The following is an 18,963-nucleotide window of genomic DNA, read 5'->3' as shown; positions in this document are numbered from 1 at the left end:
CACCGGCGCCCGCCCGCCGGTGTCTCCGCTGCGGCGCAGCCCGGGCGCGCGCGGGCCCGGCCGCCACCGCCTCGCCCTCCCCGGCTCCCGCCCCCTCCCCGGCCCGGCCCGGAGCCGCCGCCGGGGCGCACGTACCTGCTCGCGCCGCGCGGGGCTCTACGGCGGCGGCCGCCGGGGGCTCCGGGGAGGGAGGGGCAGGGGCGGGGGCCGGGGAGCTCCGAGCGCCGCCGATCGAGCTCCGCCCGCAGCCGGCGAGGGCGCCCGGAGAGTTAGCGCGGGGAGGGACGGGGAGGCGGGCAGCAGGCTGGGTGTCGGGCCAGCGGGGGATCGGGCTGCAGCTCCTCCCCGTCCCCGGAGGGCTTATATGTTTCGCTCGCTCCCGGGCTCGGGGAATTGAAGCGCTGAGCCCGCGGGGTCGGGTGCAGGGGCGGGGCGCGAGGGTGGGTGCTGAGGGAGACCCCTCCCCCGCCGCCTGCCTCCTCCTCAACCTCTGTCTGGGGCGCCCCTGCCTCGCGCAGCCGCTTGGCCCCCTCCGCCCCCACCCCTTCCAACACGCACAGCCCTCAGGTGGGACCCGGGTTCTCTCCCAGGTCCTTAGGTCGGGACGGTCTTCCCAGGCGCGTGCGGCTCCGTGGCTCAAGGGCGCCACCTGAAGGCTAAAAGGAAGCTCCTGACGAACCCCCTTCCTTTCCTTGCTCTTCTTTGTGGGACAGTGGGGCGCACAGCCCAAGGTGGGTGTTCTCTTGGGGAATTGCCAATGGCTACACGCACCGTCGCCTTCTAGGGCCCAGCTGCAATGCCTTCTCCCCTGGGAAGCCTACCTCGGGCCCCTTCCCCTGGGCTGGCCCTTTGCCTGCATTATTGCTCTGATCTCTCAAAGTTATTTTCTCTGCGTGCCAGCCTCCCTCATCGGACTGGCCGCTCCTGGAGGACAGGGCCCCTGTCTGATCCCCTCGAGACAGCGCAGTGTGAGTGGATGGAAGGTGGGTAGGTGCTCACTGTCTCTTTCCTTTACAGGGCCCAGATGAAGGTGGAATCAAGGGAGGAGCCCAGAGCACAAAAGTGGAGGTGACGCCCCGTCTCTGGAGGCCCAGGACAAGCCCTGAGGGAAGTTCGGTCCGAAGATCATGGGGTTTCCACGCAGACTCCGTCGTCTCGCCTCTCTGAGCCTCAGTGCTCACCTGTCAGTGGGATCGTGAAAATGCCGACTCTGGGGCCTTTCAGAAGATCAGCCGGGTTCCTCCATCGGAAAGGACGGGCATGCCCTGTCCTGGTTCCTAACCACCTCCTGGGACAGCCTGACATGTCCTGCTCCGAAGGCCTGTGCAGGATGGCAGAGGCCACCCTGGAAATTGGGTGCCTGAGCCTTGGAGGCTGGAGTGGTGGAGACCCGCGCGGGACCTCGGGCATGGGGAGGCATCAGTCTCTCCCTGCCTTGGGAGGCCTGGCCTCTGGTTCAGGACTTCGAGGGGAAGCTAGCTGTGGTGCCCGACTCCCGCGTGCCTCGCAGCACTGCCACTCACAGCTGTGTGGTCTTGTGCAAAGGGCGCGGGGCCCTGCTTCTCATCTGTGGATGAGATGTGGATATAGGAAGGGCTCTGGTGACTGGGTGAGACCTCCCTGCGAAGCTCTCCCAGGTCCCTCCCAGGTCATGTGCAGACCTGCCTCACAGCCTTTGCTTTTGCTGTTCCTTCTGCCCGGGCCACTCTTCTGCTGATATCCCCAGAGCCCACTCCCCCACTTCCTTCAAGTCCCTGGTCAGATGCCGCCTTCTCAGAGACACCTTCCCAGACCGCCCTTTTATTTATTTATTTATTTATTTATTTATTTATTTTTATTTTATTTTATTTTTTTATTATTATTTTTAGATTATTTATTTATTTATTTATTTGACAGAGATAGAGACAGCCAGCGAGAGAGGGAACACAAGCAGGGGGAGTGGGAGAGGAAGAAGCAGGTTCATAGCGGAAGAGCCTGATGTGGGGCTGGATCCCAGAACGCTGGGCAGACCATCCTTTTAAAACTAGCACTGCCCCAGCAGCCTTTACTCCTTAACTCTGAATTTTTCTCCATAGCATTTACCAACTCCTGCCATGAGCTTCTTTCTTTGTTCTTGTCACCCCCACTAAAAAGTAAGTCCCAAGGGCCAGAAGCTTTGCCTGTTTCCCTCCCTGCATATCCCCAGAGACTAGAAAAGGGGCCAACCCATCTAAGGCTCTTGATAAATGAAGAATGAAGCAAATGAGCCAATATTTACTGAGCCCGTGTCATATATTGGTTAACTAGGTAAACTTCAGCCCTACCCTCAAGAAGCTTATATTCTAGTGGGAGGAAAGGGCGAGAAAACGTAACACTGCTTCCGTAGTGTGTGCCTTAAAGCAAAGTCTGCAGTGCTGCACCGAGCCTGCGGCAGGGCGTGTAGGCCAAGGAGTCCGCCTAACCTGCAGGGCGGTGGGAGCCACTGATGCGTGTGACTAAAGGGTTAACAAAACCTCTTCCACTTTTGCATGAGAATTTGACCTTTGGCTAACTATCTAGCTCTGTTTCCTTGGAAACAGATAAACATATGTCCACTATGTTACCAGGCAACATTGCTATGTAAAAATGACCCCTGAGAAAGAGACTGGAATGATCCATGTGGTAATTGATGAGAAGCGGAGCGATCAGGGGCGCCTGGGTGGCTCAGGTTAAGTGGGTAAAGCTCGGACTTCGGCTCAGGTCAAGATCTCAGGGTCCTGGGATCTAGCCCTCCACTGGGCTCCCTGCTCAGCAAGGAGTCTGCTTGTCTCTCTCCCTTCCCTTCTGTTCCTCCCCCTGCTTGTGCTCTCTCTGTCTCTCTCTCAAATAAATAAAATCTTTAAAAAAAAAAATGGAGATATCAGTATGAACTCATGTTTTGCTTAATTTAGACGCAGAAGACCATGTACAGAGATATTTACCGATATGCATATGCACACAGGTTAGTATACACATGTACATTTCCTTTCTCTGCCAGCTCGGAGAGCCCAGACAACGATCTGCACAGCCGCGAGCGCACATGGCGCCCGAACTTGGTTTCTAATACCACCCACCAACCAAGGAACCAGGGAGAAACGGCTGATTCTGGGACTGGAGCAGGACAGATACAAGATGAACACGGAGCGCCTTAGGGTGCCAGGAAGGAAGGAAGTCCTTCAACACACACATACACAACGATGGGGGTGTGTCAAAGGGCGTCGGGAGCACCTGAAAGAGCTTTCAACAGCTGGACAATTTTGATCAAATAAAGTAATATTGGATTGTAACCTAAAGTATGACAAATGAAAAGGAGGGGGAGAAAACATAAATCTCCCATGCAGAATTCCAAATATATAGATACTCCAGCTCCAAGGGGAGGGAACATAACTCCCCAGTTCTTAAGTGTGGGCTGAGTATAGTGACTTTCAGGGAGCACAGCATGAAGAGGGTATAACTTTACAGGAGAGATACGTGACAAACCTGACTACCTCAACCACACGATCAAGGTCAACATCAGCAGTCAGATTATGTTGAGAGCATGTACCCTTGATATGATATCATGAGAATGGCACCTTACCTCGGTGGTCTTCCTCCCAAAACCCGCAACCCCAGTCTGATTACGAGATAAACATCAGACAAATCCCAATTGAGGGACATTATACAAAATGCCTGATCAGTTCTCAAGACTGTCAAGGTCATCAAAAACAGGGCAAGTCTGAGAAACTGTCACAGCCAAGAGGAGCCTAAAGGGACGTGACAACTAAATGTAGCACGGTATCCCCAGTGGGATCCTGGCCAGAAGAAGAACATTAGGTCAATACTAAGGAACTCTGAGTAAGTATGGACTTTACCTAATAATAACGTATCCATTTTGGTTTATTAATTGTAACAAATGTCCTATACTAACGTAAGATTTAATAATAAAGGAAACTGGGTGCCAGGTCTAGAGGAACATTTTGTACTACCTTCCCAATTTTTCTATAAATCTAAAATTGTTCTAAAAATAATTTTTTAAAAAACAAGGATGGAGAGATTGGTAATCTACATCTGGACTGGAAGGAAAAGTACCTGGTGGAAAATCATACTTTGGGCTTCCTGAGCACGGTGACTCAGGTAACCGGGCAGGTCCAAAGACGCGTGTTCCCATGGGGCATGACGCTCTTAAGCTGGGCTGGCTCCTGCACCCACTGACGGGATCTCATCACCTTGCACCCATGCTTTCCTCTGCTGGCGGGCAGGAAGGACCCCCACTGAGAGAAGTGCTTGGTGTCAGCATTCGCTGAGTGCCATGCGAGCAAGCTAAGGTTCCTGTCCTAGATCCTTCGGAGTAGGTCAATGCCAACTGTGGCTTCCGGTCATCTGTTGAGTGTGAGCGTGTAGTTGGACCTGAGGAGACCCCTCGTGCACACTGCAGTGGGTGGGTGATAAGCAGGGGAGGGATGTGATCAGACTTGCGTTTTCCAAACATTCTCTCTTTGGCTGCTCCTAGGTGCAAGGGGACAAGAGAAAAAACAGAGACCATTTGGGAGGTTACTGTGGTCATGTTGGCACACCACAAGTCTTCAATCAATTTCCTGCTTATGCATCTATCTAGTGATGTCTGAGTCTGTGTGAGAGAGAGAGAGAGAGAGAGAGACAGAGAGAGAGAGAGCACACGTTCTTCTAGAACGTGAGAGCGTCACTTAATCCAGAATTTTTCAAACAGTAATGATGCATAACATGATTTGAGGTGTTATAGATAAATGAGCTTTGGTTATAGATTGTAGCATAACACACCACCCCAAAACTTAACAGTCTAAAAGAAAATCACCGTTTATTTGCTCAGTTTGCAGTTTGGGCTGGGCTCGACGGAACAGCTCGATTCTGCTCTACGTGGCGTCGGCTGGAGTGGTCCATAGTGCTGGGAGTTGGCTGGAAAAGCTCAGACATGGCCATGTGTCTGGGACCAAGTTCTCACTGTCAGGTGTCAGCTGAATTTTTCCGTTTTCTTCCACACGGTCTCTAGGTAATTAGCTTGGGCTTCCTCACACAGTGATGGGCTCAAGGTGGTCAGAGTTTGTATATGCCACTCAACTTTCCCCAGGGTACAAAAGAAGGAGTTGTGAGAGCTTCTTAAAGCCAGGGGTTGAGGGGCGCCTGGGGGGCTGTATTGGTTAAGCGTCTGGCTTTTGATTTCGGCTCAGGTCATGATCTCAGGGCTGTGAGATGGAGCCCTGTTCTGGGCTCCGTACTCATCACAGGGTCTGCTTGGGATTCTTTCTCTCCCCCTCCCTCTAGCCCTCCCCCTGCTTGCTCTTTCTCTCTCTCTCTCTCAAATAAATAAATAAAATCTTAAACAAAAAAAAGCTGGGGGTTGAAACAGGTATAGTGTCACTTCTGCTGCATTCTGTTGCTTTACTGGCGATCACAGTTCAGCCCAGATTCAAGGGGAGGGGTCTGTGTAAGGGTGTCAATAACAAGAGGCATGTGTCACTGGGGACGGTAACAGTCTCCCACCCTCTAGGGTGTATCTGTATCTGTACCTGTACACACACACACCTATATGTATATATGTATTCATTTTAATGGCTAGGTATTTATTTTAATGTAATTTAGAAAAATATGTAACTAGTCCATGAAGCCAGAGATATTGTGGTAATATTGCTTAGAGTGAAAGAGAAAAAAATATGAGTCTCTATAAAATTGGGGCAACATAATCTGCTGGTTTCCTCTAATATCTACTCTCCCTTTCTCCCACTGGGATGGAACTCTTGATCAGTACCTGGCACAGTGCCCTTGGAATAAGGATTCCATTTCCCAGCCTCCCTTGCAGTGAGGTGTGACCAAATGGACAGTAAGCCATTAGACTGTCAGAGGAGTGGTGTGTGGGCAAAATGTATTGAGTGTTCTTAAAGGAAGGGGGTATGCTGTCCTTCTCTTCTTTTGTTGTTCCTGCTGCCAGGATGCAAACCTGATGGCTGGAGCTTGTGCAGCCATCTTGGATCATGAGGCGGAAGCATGTTAAGATGGAGGAGCAACAAAATTGAAGGAATCTGGATCCCAGATGACTGTGGAACAACCAGCTCAGGATAGTTTCCCATACTTTTTTTTTTTTTTAAGATTTTATTTATTTGACAGAGAGAGAGACAGCCAGTGAGAGAGGGAACACAATCATGGGGAGTGGGAGAGGAAGAAGCAGGCTCCCAGCAGAGGAGCCTGATGCGGGGCTCGATCCCAGAACACCGGGATCACGCCCTGAGCCAAAGGCAGACACTTAACGACTGAGCCACCCAGGCGCCCCAGTTTCCCATACTTTTGTGACAGAAATTAACTCCTATCTTATATAAGCTACTGTTTGGGATTTCCTGTCACTTAGAGGAACTATTTCTATCTAATATGGTTAGTTTAAAGGCAAATATAAGTAAATCAAAGTAGAGGTGGTAGGCAAAAAGTGAGAAAGAGATACATGAGTGGCTGAAGTTTGAAAAATACAGATCCAGTCCGACCCTCTGTGTTCCAAGTAAGAAAACTCTGGAAACAGTGTGTCCAGGAGGGTGATATGAAAGAATAACGCAGGTAAGATTGAGGTTTTGCTATGTGAAGGGGGAGAGAGAAAGGCAAAGTGTTCCCGGAAGAGGTAACAACACTGGAACAGATATGACGTAATAGTAACAAATTACTTGAGTGTTTATTTGACAAACACTATATAACCCTCCCCATATGCCAGACACTGTTCTAAGTGCTTTATAAATATTAGCCCACTTAATCACCTTAACCACCTTATCACATAGGTGCTATTATCCCCATTTTAAGATGAGGAAACTGAGGCACAGAGAAGTTAATTACTTGCCCACAGTCAGTATACCACAGACCTCAGATTCGAATCCAAACCTCAGGAGCGCCTGGGTGGCTCAGTTGGTCAAGCATCTGACTCTTGGTTTCGGCTCAGGTCATGCGTGATCTCAGGGTCATGACCTTACGGTCCTAAGATCCACCCCTGTGTCAGGTTCGAGGCCCAGTGGAGAATCTGCTTGAGATTCTCTTCTCCCTTCCCCTCTACCCCTCCTGCCCCCCTCCACTGCTCTGGAACGAGCACCCACTCTCTCTCTCTCCTCTCTCTCTAAAATAAATAAATAAATAAATAAATAAATAAATAAATAAATAAATAAATAAAATCTTAAAAAAAAAATCCAAACGTCAACTCAGCACTGATAACCACTAGGCTGCGTCCCATCATAATTTTCAAAGTAGACGTAAAATTTCCGAGTTGTTCACATTAGTCCCATTTTCGCGTTTGGAAAAACTGAGCGCCGAAGAGGAAAGAGATCGTCCTGCGGCCACACTGAGAGTTAGTAGACGTGCACCCAGAACCAAGGGCCTCTGACTTCCAGATTGATTTGGGAACCTCAGATAGACCTCAGATTCCAGCGCTGAGCGGCCACATGCCTACTGTCCCCTTCTTCTGTCTCTCGGCATCCTGCTGAGTTCTGCTGTCTGGGTTTGTTCGCTTGTTTTATATTTCCCCTCAAGTCCCGATCGGGCTCATCGGGTTTTCCCAGAGCTCTGATGCTCTTATGGAGTGGCTCTGATGTCACCATCATGGGACGTGGTTCAGGGATTTGAGCAAATGGATTGGTGGCCAGCCATGCATTCTTCAGGCCCCGGAGGGAGTGTCCACACCCCACCCCCACCGCCCAACATGCGCACACATCTTCGGCCAGCTCAGCCTGCATTTCCTTCCTCTCCACGTCTGTCGTCTGTCTGAAGCTCCCAGCCTTGGAGAGTGAAACACCTGGATGCTGTGATTTCGCCCTCACCCGGAGAGAGAAAGAAGGGGAATCAAGACGCACGCTCCCAGGCTCTGCAAAATCGAGCACCTCCCCCTGGCAGCTAAGGACAGGAGTCTCCTCTCATCCACCTGCCCTTCTTCCCAGGCCAGCCTAGGGTCAATGCACCGGAGGCTCGGGGTTCCCTGCATTTAAAGCACCCCCTGGGAGACGGTGGGCACAGGAAGAAAGGAGGAGGAGGCCTGCTGGAGCATCTCCCGTGTGTGACCTGTTCTCCTGCTGCACTCCACAGGGGTTATCTCCCCTGCACCCATGACAGCTCAGCCACTTGGAGTTCATCCACCAGGGGAGGGACCTGGAGCTCGGATCAGCCAGGCAACGCCCAAGGCCAGCGGGGGTCCAGGACATTCTTCCCACTGTCCCATTCTGCTTCCCTAGAGTCTCCACCGTCTCATCGGGGCAGGGGCTACACTTCCCTGACCTACGATGCAGGACTGCATACTGGAAACCTGGCCGTGGGACGGGAGAGCACAAGACAGCTGTGTACCACGGGGCCAGCGTACCGTGTACCGGGCGCTCGTGTGCAGCACGGATGCGCTCAGAAAGAGGTGCACGGGGCAGTCGAGGATAGGACGTGTTGTGGGTTCGCTTCCCCCAGAAGTAGACCTGAGACAAGAATTTGAGGGCAAGTGGCTTTTTTGGGAGGTGGTCCCGGGAAGCACAGCAGAGGAGTGGGAAAGTGAGACCGAGAAGGGAGGGCCTCCCATACACCCGGGTGCATTGATGAGTATGTGACCGCCGTGGGCAACTGGGGCTCGGTCCTGCTGGGTTCCTGAGAGCCGAGGGAAGGGAGGTTTTTACCCACTGACCCCTGTTTGTCATTGGCGAGGGCTGCTCCCCTGCTTCAGCCTGTCCTCTGCATCGTTCAAGCGTGTTTCCTAAGCAGAGAGTCAGACGTGCTTGGCAGTAGGAGGCCTGGACACGTATGGAGAAGGTGGGTGTGGAGGGGCTATGGATGGGGCTCTCTCAGCCTTCGCTACAGGACACAGGGGTACAGGGCATGTGCTCAGGACCTGCAAGTACCGAGATGCAGGGCAGGGGAGCAGACAAGTGATTGGATTACTGGCCTTGTGCGCCTGGAAGGGGACAAGCAGCCACAGAAGGAGAGGTGGTGTTGGGCCCCCCCATGCCAGCTGGACTCCCTCCTCATGCCCCCTCTGGTTGGTGTGTTAGCGTGTGCTTGCATGGTGGGACGGGAGGCTGGGAGGGCTCTAGGCTATCGCAATGCAGAGGCTTCTCTCTGCTAAACTTCCACCTTCTGCCTCATTTGTATTTTGAGAAGTGGGGGTGAGGGCAAAGGTGCCCAGGGTACAAGAAAGGACAGCACCAAAGGGCGGGTAGGACCCTAGACTAGGAGTCAGACATGGAGGCAGAACTAATGACATCTTGGAGCCCACTTGCCCCATCCGAGAGATGGGAATAACTCTGCCCACGTGCCTTAGGGCAGGTCACCTACTATTCTTGCCCTCAGCTTCCCTCTCTGCCCAGTGAGCATCATGGACATCCTGTCTCTGCTATGGACTTCACAGAGCTGTTGTGAGGAGCAGATCAGGTCACAAACAAGAAAACATGTGGGAGAAAATAAAATACATGGGGGGAGGGGTTTGTGGAAAGGGCCTGAGTGGGGGAAATCAAGGAGCCTGGCTTCTGCTGCTGGCTCTGCAGCCATATTTGTAGCACATGGGCTTGACACCTGTAATACAAACCCAAAACAATAGCGTTTTCAATAAAACAGAACTTATTTCTCTCTCACATTAAAGTATACTTGGCAGTTAAGGCTGACGTGGTGGCTTCACTAATCACAAGAGACCCAGGTTCCTTCTATCTTGTTGCTCTGCCACCTTCCCCCTTGTGGCCCAAGATGGCTGCTCCAACTCCAGCCCTTGTGTCTACATTCCAATCAGCAGGAGGACAAGGGGAGGGGGCAGGAACCCTCCTCCTTCCTTTTAAAGGCACAACCCCAAAATTGCACACGTCACTTCCATTCATATCCCATCAGCCAGGATTTAATCACATGGCCACACCTACCTGCAAGGGAGTCTGGGAATGTAGTCTTTTGCCATGTGCAAAAGGGAGAAGGGATATTGAGAGACAACCTGCAATTTTTACCACAGTTGCTGACGGGTGTGGGCAATTCACATCTCCAGTGGAGCCATAGTTTCTTCATTTGCAAGTTCATTCATTCTTTGTGTTTGTGTGTGTGTGTGTGTGTATATATATGAATATAGCATTTATATATAGCATATAATATATTTTGGCATATACAATACAATACGATACAATACAATATAATATATATTATATATATAGGCCATACTTGTAGTATAAAGAATGGTTTTTGAGCCACTTGATTGCTAATGGATCCTCTCACTAGCTAGACCGTAGACCCCAGCGGTCTGGTGTGAGGTCTGTCTCGCTCACCACTATTTACCCCCAACAACCAGTGCAGGGTCTGGCACTTGGAAGCCATATTATTAGCTGCCCATGGATGATGGATGGATGGCCATTCTGGCTTTTGTATTTGGTGAGGATGCTTTTCCTCACTCAAGGGTTTAAGTTTTTCCCTTTTCAGGCCTCCTGGCTCCATCACCCCTTATCCCTGTGTGCCAAGCCTTGCTGAGCCCTGAAGTAAAATGTGCTGTGAGCCAGAATCTTGAGAGTGGGAATAAAAATAAACGCAAGAGCGGCAACACAAGTTAACCCCAAGGAAGGGCTCTCCAGGGTAATCAGGCGTCGGTGCTAGAGGCCAAGGACAGAGCGTCAGACTCTAACTGCCAAGTGCGCCTATCGACACCACCACTGTGTTGGGCAGAGAACCCACTGGGCCTGCCCAGGGGGGCAGCACGTGGCCTGGCTTGAGCCCTTCCATGACCTTCCACTCCTGGGAGACATCAAGCAACACTGTCCCCTGCAGGCCAGCGAGGATAGGTTCTAGTTCCAGCTCTGCTGCTCATGGGCTGGGTGGATCCTAGGAAAATCCACACTCCTTTGAGCCTCAGTCTCCTCATCTGTAAAAGAGGTTAATAATCGGATCTATCGGGGCGCCTGGGTGGCTCAGTCGTTAAGCATCTGCCTTCGGCTCAGGGCGTGATCCCGGGGTCCTGGGATTGAGCCCCACGTCGGGCTCCTCCACTGGGAGCCTGCTTCTTCCTCTCCCGTTCCCCCTGCTTGTGTTCCCTCTCTCGCTGGCTGTCTCTCTCTCTGTTGAATGAATAAATAAAATCTTTAAAAAAAATAATTGGATCTATCTATTATCAACTATCAAGCATGGAGAACAATGGTACCTACCTCATTGGCAGAAGTTCACAGTACCCTTCACATCTCTGTAATTTTTTCACAGTGTGCCAGGCTCAAAGAAATACCAGAGGATTGTTTATTAAGCAATTAGGTTCAAACAATTTAATTTGTAGTAATTTGCCCAGTATCTGGCAGATGTCATTGTAGCCCCCTCAAAACTGTAAAATATTTTGTGGGGTCTCTAGGGGTTTTCTGCAGTGCCTCAGGGTGCCAGGGCACGTGGTTTGGGAACTGCAGCCACGAGGTTTTGTGGCTGAAACGGGATTATGTGTGTCAGGGGCTTAGCATGATGCCTGGTCTAGACTAGATCAATAAATGTTGGTGGTTCTAGATTATCCTTCGGCTGTCACCCTGAAATCACCGTCTCTCTCGTTCTTTCTGTGTCTCCCGCCAATGCCACAGCAATTCTTTCTGCCGTGCGCTCCTGCCATCTCCTGGTTTCTGCTTGCCACCTTCCCCCTGGGCCCCTCCACGCCCAGGGCCCCTCCCCAACTAACTTCCTCCCTGGTCTAAGCATTGGAGCTCCCACTTCTCCACTTCTCCCTGACTCCACACACTTGAAAGGATCTCTTTGCAGGGGGAGTGCGCACCCCTGCCTCTTCCCCTTGGGCTGGGCCACGTGATCCTCTTTGTCCAGTGCACGGCAAAGCAACAACGCGGCAGTCTTGAGTCTAAGCCTTCAGAGGCGTTGCACGGTTCCACTTGCTCTCTTATCCTTTGACTTTGCCAAGAGAAAAACATGCTCTAGGATTCCAGGGAGACCAGAGGCCCACAGCACAGGCTCAGAGCTGCAAACCTGCAAACCTGTCAAGAGTGAAAAGACGCGATTGCTGTTTGAAAGTCTGGCGTTTCGGAGAGCTTTGTCGCACAGGGTTCTATGACAATCTGATCTCTCCATCTGTGGCAAATGCCCTTTCTCTGAGAGAAGATCTTGACTGAATCATTTGCTCACCACCCAGGACACAGCTCCTTTCACACCATTTCATGCCCCCAAACCGTCCTGCCCTGTCTTATCCGTAGATGGCTGCCTCGGGCTGGGGCACCCACCTCTGACCCAGACAATTGCCCTGTAATTATAGGGTCATGTGACACACAGCCTGGAGACTTGCCTGGAAGAAATCGTTTCTGGCCCCTGTGGTTAGAAGGCTTGTGAATGTGGCAGACAAGAGTTTCTCGGACCCTCTCTGGTTCTGTAGAGTGACCGCAGAACCAGGAGAAATTGCACGTCAGATTTTGTCTGCGTGGGGCAGAATGCATCTCAGGCAGTAAAGCCCAGGGCACAAGAAATGGGACATTTCTTATAACTCGGTTTGGTAACTATTTTGAGCCTCATTCTACCTAAGACGGAAAGGATGAGGCCCAAGCTCACACAGAAAGTTTGGGAGAGCTGGGGTTAGATCCCAGGTGTCCTGGCTTCCTATAGGGACCGCTTTTCCTGCCTGGTGGGTCAAAAGCTGGCCAGGAGTCCCGGGTCCCGCCTCCAAGCCGGTGGAACACCCCCCCCCCCCATCATTCAGGGTGTGCCTCCTCACTCCACTGAGGGTCTGCTGGGGAGAATTCTGCGCAGCACTTTCCTCCCACCGAGTACCAGTCTGCCTCCCTGGGTCCTGTGCCCACCGCCCGAGCTCTGTCTTCCCAGACTACTCTAAAGGTACACTCTTTTTTTCTTTAATTTATAAACATTTGCTTTCATTTTTACTTCTATACATTCTACTTAGTTCTTTTTTGAATCCGCCTTTTTTAGTTGTCTTTTCTCTTATGTATTTTATTCCTTCTTGTATGAATTTAATTCTTTCCGAAACACCTTGTTGTTATCTTCATCTGAAGTGGTCGGGAAAAGAGGGGTCTAACCCTGCTGTGGATGGTGTCTGCTGACTCTCGCTTATGGTGGAGGGTTCCCTTGTAATTCTGAATTCTGAATTCCTCTGTAGGGGAGCTTTGTCTCTGGACGCCTCGTGCAGCCTGGATTGAGGGCCGGTCCCTCCAAAATGGGTCCAGTTGGTTTTGCTGGTTCCCTCAGCTCTTCATCTGGGATCACCGTGTTAATTCTTAGCTTGGGGCTCCTAGTTCATGTGGATAGAATAAATTATTTTAAACCCTACGTGAGAATAGATCTTATGTATTTCCATCATAATATCATTTTGATTATTGTTTGTTTCCGTCCACTCCAGTGTCTCTCTGATTTGGGGCCGAGTCCCCATGCCTAGAGCAGGACTTGGCACATGGTAGATACTTAATAAGTTTTGGTCGAGAGACAACTAAAGAATACCCACTTCAGAGTGTGTTGTGAATAACGGTGTGTCGTCGGCCTGTGTTTGCCCGCTGGAAAATGAGGTTTTATTGTCTCACATGACAGGCAGATGCTGTTGGTGATTCTGTGACTCAGTGGTTTCTAATGTGTCTGCAGTTTTTTCGGTCTTTGTCTTAGGGCTGCAAGGTGACGACTGTAGCTCCAGGGATCACAACCACATTCCAGGCTGAAGGAAGGAGAAGAGAGTTGGAGTTTAGGGGGAGCTTCAATGACCTTTTCCCTTTTATCAGGAAGGTGCGTTTCCCTAGACGTCTAACAGCAAATTTCTGCTTTGATCTCCTTTTCTAGAAATGGGTCACAAGGACACCCCAGAAGCTAGGGGACCTGGAAAGTGACTCCACGGAGAGGTGAGGAAGGAGGGAGGGGATTAGGGACACAGATGCGGTGTCTGCCCCAAATGCCGTCCTATATATGTAAAGGACTTGGAGAAAACTAAGCCTTCAGAGAAGGACACCTATTCTCTTAGTTATTGATTTATAATTAATAATATAGTGATAATTATTATCATTGAAAGCTTTATAATCACTGTGATCCTGTGGGTATCAGACATTGGACTCTGGAACCACTGGGCACTGAGGTGCCCGTACCCCAGCGTTCTCCCTCCCTCCCTCCTTATTCAGTTCAGAGCACTGAAGCCCTTTAAAAGAAAAAAAAAAAAAAGAACTCCATTTTCCCAACGTAAGCCACGTCCTGCTCTCATTAACTCCATCCTGAGTGACTTGGCCAGACCCTGCTCCCTGCCTGAAGCACGTAGGAGACTATACAAATCAAAGGTCCCTCGGGCCCATCAGCAGGTCAGTGTCAACGTTTCCTCCAAGGACTCTGAGATGAAAACAGAAGAGCCCCCCCCAAGTCTCGGGCAGACCCTGGAGTGGCTGAGAAAGGAGCTGGTAAGGCTTTGTATTTCTTTTTACCTGACGACTCCACCCCGTATCTTCCCAGCTTCCCTGGGCTCCCCTCCTCGGGGGGCCCCCTGGCTGGGGCAGAGAGGCTGCAGGTAGGGTGTAGGTCCTGCAGACTCCCCCTGATACCAGCACACAGTCGCCGTCTCGGGTGCTGGGATAAGTAGGTCGTGGCCTACATAGGAGGTGGCTCTGGGTGCAGTGGCTGCCAGACTGGCCTTAGCGTTACGCCGAGTCCTGGGAGCGTGCCCGGCTCTGCTACTGAGTGGCCCCTGCCAGTGGCTTTACTTCTGCGAGCCTCAGTTTCCTTACCATCCAGTGGGGAGGAAACAGTACCAACAATGCAGGGGTAATGGTACGAGTTTGGGAAGGAGACAGGTGTAATTCAAGTGGCGTCTGCTTGGCCATCACAACCATTGCCCAGGTGGACATGGAGCACAGCCACTGTCCTAGCCCAGACGCTCTAGAAAGCAGAAGCCCACACAAGGATTGGGTTACTAACGATTTATTTGGAGGTGCAGCCCAGAGCGATGAGAGGGAAGGAAACAGGGAGTGGCAGCAAAGGGCGATGTGAGACGCCGTGCGGTGTCACCAAGCAGGCCACCGCTTTGCAAGAGGCCTCGAGAAGCCCAGCGCTCTCTCGGCAGCTGGTTTTCCTGGCCTCAGGCTTCTCTGCAGGGGTGGAAGGGGAGCTGCACCCTGGGGGAGAGGGAAGAAGAGGAACCCTGCCTGCCCAGCTCACTCCCGTCTCCTGTTTCCTATGGTTAAAGTCCACCCCATAGGCATTAACTCCCCTGAATTTATGGATTATATTACTTGGTGCCTTGGTGACTCCTCAGGCCAGGCCTCTGCCTCTCTTTGTGCTGTTTTCTCCAAGTCCAAAAATAGAGGGATGCCCAAAGTGCATGGGGACACCAGCCAAGAGAGAGAGAAGTGATTCAGGGAACTTCAGAAGGCACCCAAGGTTTGGATCCCAGTAAGCCAGCTTCTCAGTCAGGGGAGAGAGTCTGGGTTGCCAGGTAACAGACCAGCTGGGACCCAATCCTGTCCTCACCCTTGTGGGTAGGGCTGACCCAGTAGGGCTTCTCCTGGAACCAGGGGACCCCAGCAGCAGGAGAGGTAGCTTCTCATAGTCCACAGGGACCCAGAGGCTGGTCAGGGACCTACCCCGTGCTCCCCTAAACACTAGGCTCCCATGCTGAGCCTGAGCCCAAAGGGCCAATATCCACCTGAAAAGGTACCTCTCTCTCACCGCATAAAAAAGGGAAAACAAGGCAGGACTGGGGGAAGCCCACCTGGGGCACAGCCTCCCAGGCCCAACACCTCCCTGCACGTGATGCCAAAAGATGGGAGCCTTGAGTCTCCACTTACGGATGCCAGACTTGTAAATTTCCCAGGCGAGCCTGTTTTACCCTCGATCACATGGAATTTACATGACTCCGTAAGGGCACCTAAGCTCAGCCTAGAGGCTCCATTTGACCATCAGGGAAGGATCACCCGTGGACCGTGATTTCATGCAGGAGAAGGAACAAATCGGTAACACCGACTGGATAAAAAGTCCAGTGTTCTCCTCTCCTTTCATGGCCCTTATGTGATGGGGATCATGGAAGCCCCAAAGACCTGGTCAGATCTAAAAGAGGGGAGAGAACTGCAGCCGTCTCGTGACAAGGCAAACCAGTCTGATGACGAAGGGACACTCATTCAGAGGCAGGAAAGAGCTGTCCGTGCAGAACTTGAGCCAGCTGAGCCCAGAGCCCGCCTTAAAGCCACAGGACCTCTCGCGCCCTGTGAGATGGGACCCCTACCTTCTGGGGAAGCCAGTTTGCTCAGGGTTCCCAGCCCTCAGCTCCAAGGGCATGGAGTCTCTCACCTCCTTTACCCCTGCTTCCCCGCTGGGTGCCTCACTGCATTCTCATGAACATGGGCCCAGAGCTGGTGCCAAGGGTCGAATGATAAAAATGAGTGGGAGGAAAACCCTAAAATTGAGAAAACACAGACTTAATGTTTTCCCAAGAATTTGGGAAGGCATGGCCCCACTACCATTTGCACTGCAGCCTGGGGAGCCCCAGTGTTCTCAGGTAGTGGTTTTCCCTCCTTCCATCCACTCTCTTGGAAGTTCGACTACTGCCGGGGTGCCGGAAATGGGCTTTATCTTCACACCTGTGAAGTAATTAGTTTGTCATGAAAATAAAAGGCTATTCTAGTGGAGAAATAATGTTAATAATTATCTCTTGGAGAGACAGACAGACAGCAGGGACACTGTTCCCAGCGGCGTCTCTGGGGAAGCAGACCGAGTTCCTGGAGGTGGTGGGATGAGGTGGGGGAAGCTTCCTCACATGCCCTTTTGTAGCTTCTCAATTTTGTATCATGAGAAATCCCAAGTCAGAAAAGGAAAGTTTTAACGTCTTATTATGTGAGTTATATCGACCAGTGTGGACAGAAGGAGAAATTTTTAGTGCTGACTTAATGCATTTAAAAAGAACAATAGTTGGGGCACCTGGGTGGCACAGCGGTTAAGCGTCTGCCTTCGGCTCAGGGCGTGATCCCGGCGTTCTGGGTTCGAGCCCCACATCAGGCTCTTCTGCTATGAGCCTGCTTCTTCCTCTCCCACTCCCCCTGCTTGTGTTCCCTCTCTCGCTGGCTGTGTCTATCTCTGTCGAATAAATAAATAAAATCTTTAAAAAAAAAAAAAGAACAATAGTAAACTCCTTACGATAGGAAACTGCTGGATTCGCCTTTCTGCTTCTGTATGCAATCAGATACCATATCATTGCATCATGTAGCTTCTGGAAAACTCCACTGTAGGTTCGCAAGAGGATGAAAATGCAGATAATACCTTAGTATTGTAATGAAAGTTGTTTTGACTTTTCTGAACCCCTGAAACAGTTTCTGGGATCCAAGGGTTCCCTGGACCTTATGTTGAGGATCACTGTTCCAAAGGGCTCCTGCCTGCCCCTACAGTGCACTCCACTTTGTTTTAATATGAAGTCACTTTCACCTTAATACCATAAAGTGATTTGTTTGTTGCAATGAGGATTAATACAGTGGGGGTGGACATAAGAATAATGTTTGTGATGATGATGAAGATGAAGATGATCCCAGAGCTTGGTAGTTGAGCCTCTCATATTTTAAAGATTTATTTATTTATTTGAGAGAGAGGGCATGAGTATGGGGGCAGAGGGGGAGGGACAGAGAGAGAGAATCTCAAGCAGACTCCGTGCTGAGCGCAGAGCGCGATGCAGGACGCAATCCCATGACCCTGAGATCATGACCTGAGTCCAAATCTGAACGACCCAGGCGTCCCAAGGTAAGTAATTTGCTTTCCACTCTGCGGATGAAGAAACTGAGGCTCGGGTGGACCTGGCTTCTGAGAGGCTGTGGGTTTGTCTCCAATGAGACAATGATGGGAATAAGCTTTCTGGGGGATGCCCAGCCCCCTCACACTGATTCTCTCTCCTAGGCAGAGATGCAAGTTCAAGACCAGAGACTCCTGCTCACACTGAGGCATCTTCACAGTGTCCTGGAGGAGCTGCGCACTGAGAGTGCCCACTGGGAGGATGCCAGGTCCAGCGGAGGGACGTCCCCCATCAGAGCTCGAGCAGGCTCTGAAAGCAGGGGCCGCGCCCCTATCTCCTCCAAGGGGCTCGCCCAGCTCCTCCAAGGGGCAGAGAGCAGACGAAGCTCCCTCCCTTAACTGGCCAAGCCTGACCCCCAGGCTTGAACCCTCCCACCACGTGTCCAAACTTTGACTATGATGTTGCTGGGGGAGAGCACTGCAATGGGAGTCAGAGAGCCAGGGCTCTGAGTTCTTCTCTGCCCTCGTCTGCCGTGGGTCCCCAAACCCATCCGTCAACTCCTTTTCTGTTGCCCCTCAGGGTTTTTGGTGAGGCACAAGTAAGATATCAGATGTGGACCTGCTTCTTAGACACTGGCCTCTGGCCAGCCCTGTGACAGTAATCTTGCCCTGTGGCATTCCCCTCCCGCCCCCCAACCAGGTGATTGTTAAAGAAAGAACTCAGAGTGTGCAGAGGACTTTTTTTGTGTTGCCATGGTGAAAAACAGAGCCCCCGCCCCCTTCATAGTGACTCCTCAATTGTTTCCTGCCTTCCCAGCATGCCTGCCCTTTCCTCTGGCTGAAAGCCACAGGCCCGGGCATCACTCCGGCCTGAGGGATGGGCATGTGACCAGGCCTGGCCAATAATAACTCATGAGCACCCTAGCAACATGATTGGCCCCACCAGGGACCATGTGACTCAACAGAGCCAATCACAGTCCTTCTCTGGGATCCTCTCTGGATATTCTTGCCACTGGAGTTGCAAAGCTGGGGCTTCCAAGGGCCACGTGCCCTGCCAGGTGAAGAAGACCTGAGTGCAGTAGGAAAGAAAGAGAGGTAGAAGGGGGGGCCACAGAGAGCTGGGCAGAGAGGAAGGTTCTGGCTCCTTTCAGTCCCTGGTTTCAGGCCCTAGTTCTGTGAGTTACTCCTGCATTCTTTCCAGTGGCAGAAACCAGTAAATCCCACCACCACCATCCTCCAGCACACACCGACTTGGTTTTGCTTACACTGAGTTGAGGAGGGTTTCCCTCTTGTGCAAACGAAATGATCCTGAGAAAGACAATCCAGATGTTCAAA

The 18,963-nt window shown here is 51.4% G+C and overlaps 1 protein-coding gene across 1 annotated transcript; it reads left to right on the top strand.

Moving 5' to 3' along the window:
- The first annotated feature begins 8,748 nt into the window (after window positions 1–8,748).
- On the top strand, window positions 8,749–18,027 carry CUNH20orf202 (chromosome unknown C20orf202 homolog). Its single transcript, XM_008703412.2, has 4 exons — window positions 8,749–8,757; window positions 13,720–13,778; window positions 14,186–14,321; window positions 17,794–18,027. The coding sequence occupies exons 1-4, from the start codon at window positions 8,749–8,751 to the stop codon at window positions 18,025–18,027; spliced, it is 438 nt and encodes a 145-aa protein (XP_008701634.2).
- The last annotated feature ends 936 nt before the right edge of the window (window positions 18,028–18,963 follow it).

Source organism: Ursus maritimus, unplaced genomic scaffold, assembly GCF_017311325.1.
Source record: "Ursus maritimus isolate PB19 unplaced genomic scaffold, ASM1731132v1 scaffold_22, whole genome shotgun sequence".
NCBI lineage: Eukaryota > Metazoa > Chordata > Mammalia > Carnivora > Ursidae > Ursus > Ursus maritimus.
The sequence above is the reverse complement of the archived record's forward strand: the minus strand, read 5'-3'. Positions and strand labels throughout refer to the sequence as shown.